This window comes from Phaethon aethereus (genome assembly GCF_964289735.1).
Source record: "Phaethon aethereus genome assembly, chromosome: 6".
Classification (NCBI taxonomy): domain Eukaryota; kingdom Metazoa; phylum Chordata; class Aves; order Phaethontiformes; family Phaethontidae; genus Phaethon; species Phaethon aethereus.
Window position 1 is genome coordinate 37,933,036 of NC_138580.1, and position 13,629 is coordinate 37,946,664.

Sequence of the window (13,629 nt, forward strand, 5' to 3'; positions counted from 1 at the left end):
GTGATCAAGCAGAATCATGTGATTTGCGAGCATGTCAGACTGATGCTGCCTGTAGTAAGAGAAGAAATGGAAAAACAGTGTCGTGGGCATCTTTTGTGCCCAAGCACTTGGGTGGGCTGGGAGTTGCTGGAGTACAGCAGAGCTAAGGGTGCCATCTTCCCCACGCCTGCTTCCTGAAAGCAGTGACTTCTTGCGCTAGTCTTTATCACTTTGCAGGCAGACAGACCTGTGTTTCTGTGCCAGCCCAAGATGCCAGTGAACAGAGCACAGGTGAATTTTCAGGACCCCTTTGGAGGCTTGGTGAAGTGCTGCTAGTGACCTTCCAAACTTTGCTCTCTACGGCTGCCTCTGCTCACGAGTAATGCAATGATGTTTACCTGGGTAGGTTTGAAACCAATGAATGCCATTGTTTTCCTACTTGTTTTTTTGTGGAGCTTTGTGCTCACGTTGTCATCCCTGTCTATTTACCCTAAGCTGCTGCCCTGGACTGAGCTCACCAAATACTTGTGGTGTCCCTGTCAACTAGGAGAATTCATAGGAGATTTCGGCTGTAGTCTGCGAGCAAGCTGCAGTGCTCTCTTTTGCTCTTGTGTTTCCTGTTGTGTAGCAGAGCATGGGAATAATAAGTTTAGGCTTAAAGCAGCAAACTGGAAGCTATTGTAAATGATTGCACCTTTTTTTAAAAAGCAAACAAACAAAAAAACCCTCCATGACCCCCAAAAACCAGATCTGAACTGTGATTACCAGTTACTGAGAGAATGGAAGTGTCTTGAACTCAAACTAGTTCAATACTAGAACTGACTAAAATGCCTGATGGTGCTACTTGAGGGTGAGACTATAGGACACTTAAAATAACATCCATATAAACCATCCGTAGCCTGTAGCCCTCATCCCTGGCTGAGGCGATGCTCTTCACTGTGGTGACGCTACAAGTTGTAGTTGTTCATATTGTGAATGTCTGTGAGGAAGACACTGACCTTGCACTTTCTGAGGCCTTAACAGATCAGTTCAGTTAATTTTTTTCTTTAATTGCAAATAGCATTAAAATTTTCTTTAGTCCTCATACTTTTCTTGGAAGAAGAGTGATTCTACTGCTTGATAATTACTAAAACTCAAAATAAATTTAGACTTCAGATTTGTTGCTGAGGTTATGCTTTATTCAATAATTTCATAACATGCTACAGGAAGGGAAAAAGCAATTATTTTAGAATGTGTTTATCACTCCTCCTGAGTTATGTTTCACTTGTGGCTGTCAAGAGGCATGCTGGCAGGAATTAAAACTCAAATTTGCTTTCCAAACAAGAAGACTTTGTACACAAAGTTCTGGATCCATTAAGGGGATGTGGAGTAGGGAAACTTCTTTAATACATACCTTGCTTTTAGAAGTAATTTGTTTTAACCAACTTCTCTCTGTAGTTAGTTCTCATAGGGTGTTAGAAATCAAGATTATTTTTTCCCTGTCTGACCTGACTTAATTGAAGGAAAGAAAATAGTAATTCAAAACTTTCTGGTCTGAGCAGGCTAATCCTGTGAATGAAAAGACCTTACTTCTGTGCACCAGCAGAAATTGTTACTGCTAGCAGAAAACCCAACCACACAAGACAAACAAAACCAACTAGTTCAGCATTTTTGCACTCGGGTAGATAGATGATTTTAAGTATTTAAAACTTTTTGGTTGTAAACATATTGTGTAGGTTTTTTTTTAAACGGAGTACCTTCTAATAAACTGTCTTAATACTCTTTTTGTGCAAGAGAGGGATTTTAGCAAAATGTAGACCACATAGGGTCCTGTTCTCCATGAGCAGAGATCGAGAGCAGCCCAAGTCACTGCAAGGAAGCATTGGCTTGGGCACCAGAAAAATCTTTATCCTGAGTCGGATTAAATGTAGATTATCAAAGTAGTGGCACTGGGTTTTCAGCAAACCTGTTTCTCAAAGTGCCCATAGGGAAGGAAATAGGTGGTGGTGTTTAGTTCAGCTCCCATTCCAGGAAGGGATGACCTCGGTGAGACTTTAAGTACCCAGTATTAAGTAGGAAGATTGAAAGACAGGGATAAATACGGCTTTGGCTTGTTGGAGCATCTCTCGCAATCTTTTTATATAAGCAATGGAGTATCACCCTTTTTTTTTTTTTTGTTAAAAAATAACTGATAAGGGTGGGCTTGCATTGGTCTTTCATTTATTCTATTAATTATTTGTAGTCCCCCACCCTCACTGCAAGTCAGCAGGACACATGACACGAGAGATCCTCAGCCACTTCAGTGCAAAAATCTTTGGGCTGAGTTTAAATGGCTGCTGAATAGTTTAAACTAAACCATCATTGCTGCAGAGCCCTTGCGTTGAAGCCGTCACACAGTATGTGCTACTGGTGTTGCATGCGTATGTACAGCAGATTACTTTCCCTAGACAAAATGCTCAGAGGGGTGGAACACCGTCTGAGCTGAAGAAAGGCTGAGAGAGTTGGGGTTGTTCAGCCTGGAGAAGACAAGGCTCTGAGGAGACCTTATTGCAGCCTGCCAGTACTTAAAGGGGGCCTATAAGAAAGATGGGGACAGACTTTTTAGCAGGCCCCAGAGTGATAGGACAAGGGGTAGTGGTTTTAAACTAAAAGAGAGTAGATTCAGGCTAGATCTAAGGAAGAAATTTTTCACAATGAGAGTGGTGAAACCCTGGCACAGGTTGCCCAGAGAGGTGGTAGATGCCCCATCCCTGGAAACATTCCAGGTCAGGATGGATGAGGCTTTGAGCAGCCTGATCTAGTTGCAGTTGTCCCTGCTCATTGCAGGGAGGTTGGGCTAGATGACCTTTAAAAGTCCCTTCCAACCCAAAATATTCTGTGATTCTATGACTGTCTTCTGATACCCTAGGTATGTAAGGAGAGCTAGCCTGACAGTGACTGAGAAGTACTTCCAGCAAGGCTGACTCGGATATATCTGTGTGTCTGTCGGATCAGCCTGGTGCCTAGTGGGAAACACGCGTAACGCCGCTTTGGCGCTCGCCCTCCTCTCTGCCTCCGTCTGCCTCAACTCTTCCTGCGTAAGAAGAACCCACGGGCTGCCTATCCCGAACTTCCCCCGCCCCTACCACCAACCGTGCCGTTCAGCGGGGGTTCACGACTTGCTCCCGTCCCTCCCCGCCCTTGCCGTCGGCCAGGTCCTCCCCGTTTAGGAGCCTCGCTCCGCGCTGAGCGTCCCGCGGCGGGGGCAGCAGCGGCCCCGTTGTTCCGGGCCGGCGGGAGGGGCCGCCGTGCCCCGCGCGCGGGAAGTTGTGCGGGAGGCCCGGGGCGGGGCGGGTGGTGCCGCCCCCGCCCGGGAGCTGTCCACAGAGGGAGGTGCTGAAGGCAGGGAGGAAGCAGAGGGACGCGGACATCTTCGCTCCCCTAATTTCCTCCCTGCCTTCTGCAGCCATCTTGCACCGGCAAAGCTGAAGGGAGGTGTGAGAGGGGGTGGGCTGCAGGGGATAAAGGGAAGAGGGTAAAGAGTTTTGGATAGCAAAGAGGCAGCCATGGCAGATCCTGACTGGTGTGTCTGCTAAGACCGGCTCACAGCAGCAGCTGTCATCAGCATCATGGTGAAAAGGAAAAGCTCGGAGGGCCAGGAGCAGGAGAGCGGCCGTGGCATCCCTCTGCCCATCCAGACCTTCCTATGGAGGCAAACCAGGTGAGAGCAGCAAGCCCTGGGTACTTAGGATGCAGCTGCAACAGGATGGGGGGGGTGGGAGAGCAGGCTAGCTGCTGCCCAGTGGTGTGGAGGCAGCGGTTATTACAGCTGCAGCGGGAAGGCGTGAAACAATTGTGCTCAATATAGAGCAATCTGCGTGTATTGGGGATGGGGGAAGGACTTGAGGCAGCTTAACCTAGTGGCAGTCCCAGGCAGCTTCTTGATTTGACTTTAAAACATCCATGTGTATGTGTGTCTATGCACCTCTTCCCCTCCTCCCTGTCGTCCCTCCCCCACTTCCACCCCTGCTTTTAAGAGGACTTCTGGAGCTCTGGTACCAGAAGCAGCATCCCTTGGTGCCGCACCAGACTTGCAGTTTTGCTTGTATCTGTATTTGCAGCCATTCTGGAAGTGTAATCTATGCTTTGAGAGGTCAGAATGCGAACAAATACGTCAAAGGCTCACCTTATTTCATTGGATTCGAGAGTAATGATGTGTGAGGGGAAGGCTGAATGTATGGCTGGGACTTTCTTCCTTGTGAATACCATCATAAGAGAATTCTAAGCTGAAAATATTACAGGGTGTGGGGGAGGAGGTTGGAAGGTTTGAAGGTTGTGGCTCTAATTTAAGGCCTCAGTCACAAAATCCCTTTATTCCCCAAGTTCACTGTCCTAAAAAAAAAAAAAAAAGCTATAATAAGATGACCTGATTTTTTTTTTTTTTTTTTTTTTTTTTATATTTAATGCTGATCCCATTCTGGAGGGAAACAACAGTAGAGGGTGGGTGCTCTCTACCTAGAGGGTACAGGCCTGCATTTCATCATAAGACTTCTACATCAGCAGTGGTAGAGGAAAATACTTATTACAAAACTGGCAAATGGATCTCTGGCTTAAAATAGAGGCAAGGCGAAGTTCAGTAATATTTAACAGATTTTAAAGAGAATATATTGAAAATCTTTCCCTGAGGTAAAATGGCTGAAAACTATCTGATGGAAGATCTTTATCCATGAGGAACAGGACTTTTTTTCAGGGTGGATTAACTACCTCTTGGCATATCAGTGTGGGCACTTTTGTCTGCTAGAAAAGGTAACAGTGTTTTGTCAAATGTCATCAACAGGTATCTGAACCTTGCTTTGGCCTTATGTCTTCCTTTACATTAAGTTTCTTAGCCTGTTGCCAATCTTCTGACATGAGAAATATCCTAAAAATAACTAAGCAAAATCCACACTTGAAGTACTGGGTCTCTAACCCTTTTTCTCCCTTCCTTCAGTGCATTTTTAAGACCTAAACTGGGGAAACAATATGAAGCTTCCTGTGTGGTACGTACATGTTTCTCTTTTTCAACTCTTACTAGTAACTAACTTTTCATGCAACTTGATCTGACCATGGTGGCTGATCAGCAAGCTTCTCAGCTTACACCAGAGTGGATTTGGTCCATTCAGCTTAATTTTGTACTCTTATCACATGAAGGCTTTGAAACCTTTTCCTAGCTAGAGAATTTGGATATCATGTGCATCTCTAGACACAACAAAAATATATTGATTTGAATATTAGTAATTGAACTAATTGGTAATTAAAATAAATAATGGTCTGGACAGACTGAGCTACAACAAGCTGGTTCCTCATGTTTGTATGTGCTTTCAGATGAGATTGATGTCATTTCAGTTTGCAGTTACTGGAGTTTTTTCAGACTTAAAATACTGAAAATCTAAACATAACTGACGGGCTTTAAATGATACTTCTACCATTGTGCAAGATGAAAGTACCTCCTCTACTGGAACATAGAGGGAGCATAATTAAAGACAGGTTATTATGCAGCTACTAAAACCTCTTACTTCTAACTGTATTTCAAATGAAACCTCAATCTACTGTCTAAAGGGAGGAGAAAGGGAAGGCATGCAGCAAGTTCAAATAAGGTGGGTATCTAGGGAATTTCAGAATTCCTTGAACTGTTGCTGATCTTTGGATGACTTAAAGTACATTAAGCAGTTGCGGCCAAACTTGACAGACTGGAAAAACTTGGTCTGGACGTGTATCTTAATAGTTTAAAGTACTTGGGTCTCTCTGCAGCAATTTTCTGACTTCCTTCTCACAAGATATTAAGCTGGGAAAGCCCTAGCCACTGCTGACTAATTTTCTTCTAAGAAATCCGTGAATTTTTCAGGGTTATTGCTAGATACTGATAGAGGACTGCTGGCTTAGTGTGTTGGTGAGTAAAATGTATTGTAGTTCTGGCACATGGAGCAAAAAGCATCATCACTGGTTTATAGCATTGACAATTCCTGGTTGTTCAGAGGCTAATAAATGGAGCTTGTTGCCTTATGTCCTTTCCCAGGAGTCTCAGCAGTGTGCATGTCTTGAAGCACCTGTAATCTGAGGCTGTGGCCCCACCTGTGAGCTAATGTCTGTTGGGTGGAGGGACAGAGCTGCCTTCTCTGTGTGTTCTCCATGATGTACCTGTCTGTTGTGACTTCCTTGTGCTTCATGCTGTGCTGTGGGCATCGGGTCTTCCTCTATGTCCCCCAGGCTGATTCTAAAGCACCTTTCTTCTATAAACACACATCAGAGTTTACAAAGTGTTTAAAACAAAAACAAAAAACAAACCAAAACACCCCACCAACCCCACACAACACCCAACAACTGCAAGACACCAAAATCACACCCTTCAGACAAGGGAAGGGGAGCTCTAGAACAATGCATTTCATGAAGATCAAATCCATTTCCACCCCTTGGATGAAGGAGAACTTGATTCTTCTCCAATTCTTAATGTAATCATTAAATTATGATAGAAAGCTTTCAGAGGTGAATCTTAGTTTTGAACAAATGATGGGATACAGCCTGAGCTACTGCATCTGCCACCTTCTTTTGCTCATCAGTTTCCTATTCCTGCCAATGCACAAGAATGTCTTGCCCACATTAACACCTTCAGTATTATCCAGTGGGATAGCAGAGTGCTGCACACATGGATGAGACAAGGTTTCTGGAACTTGATGGGGGCTTGCCCTCTGAAACATCAAGCTGACTATCTAACACCACTGTATTGACTGGTGTGCCTAAAAAAATACTGTGCACTTGTTATATGATCTGTCCTTTTAAAAATTCTCTAGCCAGAATTGTTCTAGGCATGCATATAGGTTGTTAACTGTCTGACAATGCATATGACACAACATTGTGCAGTATTCTATTATTATTCTTGGCTCTAAACTTGCTGCGGTAGAATTTGCTGCATATTGTGCATTAAGGAAGCAGATGCTGGAGGCCTAGACTCAGTACAGCATCTGGTCTGCAAGAGCAGATTGCATTGCTGCTTTGAGCTTTGCTTTATATTTTAATACTTGAGGAAAAACATGGCCATTTCATAGCCTTGTTTTCCTTACCTGAACAACCACACTGACTTCAATTGGTCTATGAATAATCTGAAGATAAATACAGTCACCTCGCGTTGTCTTAACACTGTCTAAATGCTCTTGTGCCTCAGTGTGGATGTCACGTTCTTCCTTCTCCCCATTCTGAAGCTATTCTGCCCTGACACAATGTCATTCCTAATGTGCATGAGTCAAAGCTGTAAATAACCTCACAGGAACATGTGTGAGTGCTGTGCAAAGCTAATGCATTTCTCTGGTGGAGGGTAAGGGACTCAAGGATATGGTTTAAGTTCTTTTACGCTGGACTGCATTGGGCATGGAAGAACCCAAACGTTTTCTGAAGGATCCTGCAAATTCAAAGTTTACCTCTTTTCTGTTTTGTTTTTTTTTTTTTAACTTGTTTTTGCAAATCTAGTAATATGTTTTGTGGTTATGAGTGATTAAAGGATAAATATGGAACAAAGTTTAAGAAGAGGCCACCTTTATTTTATCTATCCAGTGGACATGGTTGAAGAAAACTGAGTTTTTGAACATGGGAATTTTCTGTTAAAAAAAAAAAAAAGTGCTTGGCATCTGTGTTTCATTGCTTGTCAATGTTTGTACTATTACTATGTTTGGTAAACAATGGAGCCTTACCATCCCTTGTTCTATGAACTCCTAGGTTAATGTGTTAGATCATTCTAGGAACTCTTCCCTACTCAGAGGACCTTCCTCAGACTGATGAAACAGTCTGCCTGCATTTCAAGTTCTTTCCAGTCAGTCTGAAGTGACTTCAGACATGGTATCTGCTTTCCACTGTGGTGCAGCCTGAGCTTTGGAAGAACAGGGCAGTAAGGTTCCTCCAAGGACAGAAGTCTGGTTCCAGAAGCACTAATAGTTTCTCTGTGTCTCTGCCACGGTCATACTGTATGTACACTAGGCTAAGCACTGGGCTTAGCTCTCCTAAGGTTACTGCCTTTCTTTTTTCCCCCCATCTTGTTTTTTTCCCAAATGAGATCCTCTAGGGCTACTTCCCTGGAGGAGACCTGCAGCTCATCTGGCACTCCTGAGAGGATGGAACAGGGGGTGCTGAGCTTCCCCAGATCCTGGCTGTCTAGTGGGGGCTAGGGGCCTGGCTGAGCCCCTGCTGCCTTATGCAGTTTGCCACAGGTACAGCTCCCCTGGGCTTAGTCATGTGACTAGAGCAAAGCTGTACCCATTCCAGCAGCGAAGTGACACACAGGCTGACCCTGGTCACAAAGTAATTTGACAGTTCCTATGGTCCTTAGGTAAAAGGAGAACAGCAGCGGTGGGCAGGCAGCCACAAAGACTGACCGCCACTCCCTGTGAAAATCGATTGGTGTCACTAGGCTAAAAGGAAAAATGCTTGTGTAAGTGGCCCTGAGGGAGCTGAACACACACACAGAGCACCGCTGAAAGGGTCTGCCCTTTCTCCAGCCAAGGCATAAGACTGACTTCTCTCACTACTACCTTGGCAGATGTTCTTTATCCTCTTTTGGCACGTGGGGTGTTGCAGGTATGGACAAACCTGCTATAAGTAGGTAACTGTTTTCTTAGCCAAGCAGCAGCCCTGAGGCTGCAGCTCCAGACATACCCATAGCATGACAGTCTCTCTTCTGACTGACTTAAAGGGAACTTACTTTAGACATTCTCATTCAGCCTTCTCATTGAAGCATGTAACTCCTCTTAGCTGTAGCAGCAGTTGCTTAGTTCATGTGGGGTGAAAATTTAGATCTTCCACCTTAATGACTGTATATTCTCTGTAAGCGGGTCCTGAAAGTTAGAGTAGAGCCATAGCAGACCAAAAGGGAGGCTCTACAGCAGCAAATGCTAAACCAGGGCCTTGCATCTGAATGTCTGGTGTAGGCAGAAGCTGCTGTGAGCTGGACCTTTATGGAGAACTTGGGCAAATCCCATGGGAACACTTGTCCAAAGAACTGCATGTTCTTGTTGGGCTGCTTGTGACAGTTATCAGTGTGGGGATTGATGCCAACTAGGTCCTGTGCTGACAGTACATGCATGGTGGCAATTGTGTATCAGCCAGTGCCTGTAGCACACGGGGACACTCACTGGTTTCCGTACAGTAGTGTTTGTGTTAGCATTTTTTCTGGCAACATACAGTACTTCTGTCTCAGATGCTTGTGATCACATATGCTGTTCTGGAAGCTAATCTTTCACTGGGGTACAGAAATATATTTAGCTTCCTGCTCAGGCCAGGAAAGAACAGAGGAATCTAGTGACTAACCGTGTAGCAAAAGCTTCATGTGGCTCAGAAACACAAAACATTGAGGTGAATACAGGCCTAACTGAAAAATATAATCACAGATTCCTTAGCTCCCTCTTGAATGAAGAGGAAGAATTCCACAAGTATGCAGAATGTGGCCATAGCTTCCAGAAGGCAGTTGCTGGAGGATTTTCTCTGTGATGCCATTGAAGTACCTGTGAATGAGACCTTGAATGGAAAGCCAGAGAGCAGCAACGTGTCTTCCATCATACTGCAGAACAGCGCTTCTGGTTACAGTGATTTTATTTTTTTCTTCCCCTTGCTCCATAAACTGAATAGCTTTGTCACTGTACTGACGTGTGAACTTATGGTTTGGCTTTGCTACTGGAGGTGAGAAGGTAATTTCTTTCAATAAGCCTAGGTCAGCGCTGGTGCTTGGCAGGCCTTTCAGTGAGCTAGTTCAGCTCACTAACCTCACCAAAACTACATGCCCCTACGCTGAGCTTCATTTTGGCTTGTGTGAAAGCTTGACTTGGCTGAATGAAGGCTTCAGTCAGCCCCTGAGCTGATGCATGAGTAGAGGTGGGAGTGTGTGGCTGGAGCAACAAATAAGGAGTGGCACCCTGTCACCTTTTGAAAAAAATAAATAAAATGTCATGGTTTTCACTGGTTCTTTCAGACTTTTTGTTGTTTGTAACTGTGCATTAACCCTGCACTTCTTGTCTTGCTTCTGGGGATACTTTGCTGCTTTGTTCCCCCCTTTTGTTAGGTAGCCTTGTCTGGGATAGTTGTTCTAGAGCTCTGCTGTCTTTATACTAATGTGCTCTTGACTGCTACTGTGGTTCGATGACTTCGTAGTTCATGAATGGAACAGAATACTCGGACCTTACAATGAGTACTTTGCTCCCCTGCCTGCCAAAGCTTTCCAGGCATCGGCTATCCCTTCGTGTTCCTCCCATTCCTGAGCCAATAGGAACGAATGGCAGGAGACCGTTTCCCTTTGTAGGCAATGTGGCCCCCAGCAGATTGCTGCAAGTGTGATTTGAGGCATCCTTTCCCTGGTAGACATGTTACCTGATCCTGGTGCTAAGAAATACACATTGCTGACAACCTAATCCATGGCACATTATTTTTGACTAATCCCCAGGAAGCCAGTGGTTTTGTCCACGTATTGCAGCTAATGCCCTCCAATTTCAGCCATTGGTCCGTGAAGAAAGTCTGTTGAGTTTTCTGACTAGAACCTGGGGTTTCCAGTAGGTGGGCAGTATGACTTTCCACATACTTATGTTTATCGGCAGCTGATGTTTATCGTCGGTATTTCCTGAGGTTCAATTTGCGTTGCTACGGACTTAATCCTCTATAAGCATACTTAGTTCTGAATACCCCTCAAAGACATCTGTGTAAATCATGCAGTGCATCTCCCCTTGTCTTTGTCTAAGCCTGGGGCTATTGGGGACTTTCGGTCTTAGGTTTTAAGTACAGATAGACGTGTGTTCCTCTGCCTCTGTGCTGGCCAGAGCAGAGCTGTTATGGGGGTGCTGTAAAACCACGATGGTGCAGCAGTATGCTTGCACCAGGGTATCCTGCCTCTCGATGGAGGAGCTCATGTCTGCCCACACTGTGACAGATGTGGCTACGACCTGAGAGAATGAATGTGCACGGTAGCTGGGGTATGCAGAAGAGTGCATGTTACCACTGGTTAGCGTGCCACATCTGGGAGTGGCTGGTTGTTTAGGAGAGCTAGGTTATGGCTGTTGCCCTTTTTGCTTTTCTTCTTTGTAATTGAGTCTATTCTTATTATACTCCATCCCCCAATTTTACAGGAAAAAATGGTATGACTAGTATCGAATAATAAGCTTTATGAGTCTGGAGTGAGGGCATTTGAAGCATCCATTAGGTCATGAATGCCAACAGTTTGCCCAGAGCCTGATAAAATTCGTGAAACAGCTTGTGAACAAAAAGGCAGCTAGGAGGCTAAGCTGCTATATGGCAAGGACATGCATTATCAGTAATGTATTTCTTTGCTTTAGGAGCTTCGGTGAACAAGTATAACTGCTTTTGTGACCTATAATGAGATCTTTGTATCTGGTTAGAGGAAGAACTTATTGAAATGGTTGGAGCAACTAGCAATAAGGAACTTATTAGAACCTTAGGGATTTCAAAAGCAGATAGTCTTATTTTCCGTTGATTGAGGTGGAAATAATGAATTTGTGGAGCCGTCAGCTCTTTTAAGTGTTCACAAAACCATTACATCATGGCTCGACAAAAAATTTTGTACACTGATTATTTTTTGTGTCAGGGTGTGAAAATGTTTCCTAAGGCCCATATACCTTTAATGGGTTGCCCTTTACGTTACACTAAACTGAAAGAGCATGTGTGTGTGAGAAGAATATCCAGCGCTCAGCTCCACAAATACAGGCTTCATTAGCTCCTGCGACTTCCAACAGGATTACTGGCATGTCAGATTAATACCCAGCACAACTGTAAATTTGGCTTGATGTCGGCACTTACGGATATACACATGATACTTGCTTTAATTCTTTTTTTATTACAGAAAATATATTGGGTGGCCCATTCATTTCTTATCCAGGTATGTCCATGTGTCTGGTGAGCTTTAGCTACAGTATGTGTCTTTCAGGAAAAACATTCTAAGGTTTGCTTTTGTTATATAATGAAAACTTAGAGATTACAGGTTTTTAAAAGAGAATGTTGTATGTACTAGAAAGTATGTGCAGAAATAGATATACAGTGTCTTTTCTTTTTTGTTCTTACTTGTAGTCTTTTGAAAGAGTTTTAGTAGAGAACAAGCTGCATGGCCTTTCTCCAGCTCTCTCTGAAGCCATCCAGAGCATTTCTCGCTGGGAGCTTGTCCAAGCTGCGCTCCCGCATGTGCTGCACTGCACCGCAACATTGCTCTCCAACCGAAACAAGCTAGGTTAGTGCTCACGTGAATTTGTTTTTCCATTACTGAAGTTATCAGTAAAAATATGACAGATTGATGCTCAGGGTGCCAATATATTGTAAATCCTAGAATCCTAGTTAGTTCATTCTGTGGATTGCCTTTCTTGGTCTGTTCTCATTTATAGTAGGGTAACCTGTGAGAGCTTCCCCAGTGAAGTTAATGGTCTGATGAGCTGAAGAGTCAAAGTAGTTCAATAATATTTTGCTAGTTATTTTCCAGAGATAATAGGACTAGCTTTTGCAAAAGTCTTTCCACCCAGCAGGCATGGGTTCCCTGAAGGAATACATATTTCTTTCAAGGCATGGTGCAGAGCCCAGTTGCAGCAGGTACCTTTAATATCTTGTGTTCTTCCTCTTCCCCCCCCCCCCTTCTTTTTCTTTTTATTCAGACTAATGCTTTTGATTCTCAGCAGCTAAGTCAATCAGATAATAAGGATAGGACCAGGTCCAAAATACAACTTTATTAGTCTTTTACTGATTTCAGCAGGAATTTACTCATGAGGCATGCCATTCAATAGAGTCAAACAGACAAGACTGTCAAGCTGGTATTTTTTAGGAGCAGTAAATTTATGTCCATGCATTCAGTTACCCTGCAACTAATGTTTTGGGGTCTGAACTGCGAATGCTGTGAAGTAAATGGAGACTTGTGAATTAGGAGGTTTCAAACATAATGCTGATACTTGTAATGGTAGAATTTTAATTTTCAAATGCTTGGATGTTGGATGCTCAGTTTCCTGTGCGGCTCTGAAAGTCTCAACAGTACCATTAATGGAAACCCTGTGAGATACTGTGATGCATTTTTCCATCCAGGACATCAGGATAAGCTTGGAGTAGCTGAAACAAAGCTTCTTCACACTCTTCACTGGATGCTGCTGGAGGCCCCTCAGGACTGCAGCAATGACCGATTCGGAGGAGACAGAGGCTCTAGTTGGGGAGGGAGCAGCAGCGCCTTTATCCACCAGGCCGAAAACCAGGGATCACCAGGGCACCTCCAGCCCAGTGCCACAAATGATGATGAGGAGAATAACAGAAGGAAGTTCTTGCAGAACTCCATGGCCACAGTGGAGCTCTTTGTGTTCCTTTTTGCTCCCCTTGTCCACAGGATTAAAGTAAGTGAAACACTGGTGGGGTACTTGTGTGGAGACATCTCTGAGCAGGAAAATAATGATTCTGCATTTTAGATGGTTAGTTAATTCAGCCTACAGCACATGCTAGATGACCACTGGAAATGTTTTAACAAGATGGCAGAGTACCACTGCCATCAGGAAGAAATACTTCCAGTGACATGAACAGTCACCACAGTGTCAGGCAGGCACAAAGGGAAACAAATCTGAAGTGAGCCATTTTCAGCCCTCGGGAGTGTCAAAGATCTGTGGCCTTTGTGAAGTCTTTAGGACTCTGGCACCTGCAGAAATGATTGTG

The 13,629-nt window shown here is 44.1% G+C and overlaps 1 protein-coding gene across 1 annotated transcript in view; it reads left to right on the plus strand.

The window, feature by feature from the left end:
• Positions 1-3,471: 3,471 nt before the first annotated feature.
• UNC80 (unc-80 homolog, NALCN channel complex subunit) overlaps positions 3,472-13,629 on the plus strand; it is a gene marked incomplete at its 3' end in the record, with an annotated part of 131,639 nt that continues 121,481 nt past the window's right edge. The window contains exons 1-4 of the mRNA XM_082001429.1: positions 3,472-3,658; positions 4,928-4,976; positions 12,025-12,181; positions 13,018-13,316. Coding sequence (XP_081857555.1) covers positions 3,567-3,658; positions 4,928-4,976; positions 12,025-12,181; positions 13,018-13,316 — 597 coding nt within the window. The 5' untranslated portion in view covers positions 3,472-3,566. The remainder of the gene's footprint in view (positions 3,659-4,927; positions 4,977-12,024; positions 12,182-13,017; positions 13,317-13,629) is intronic.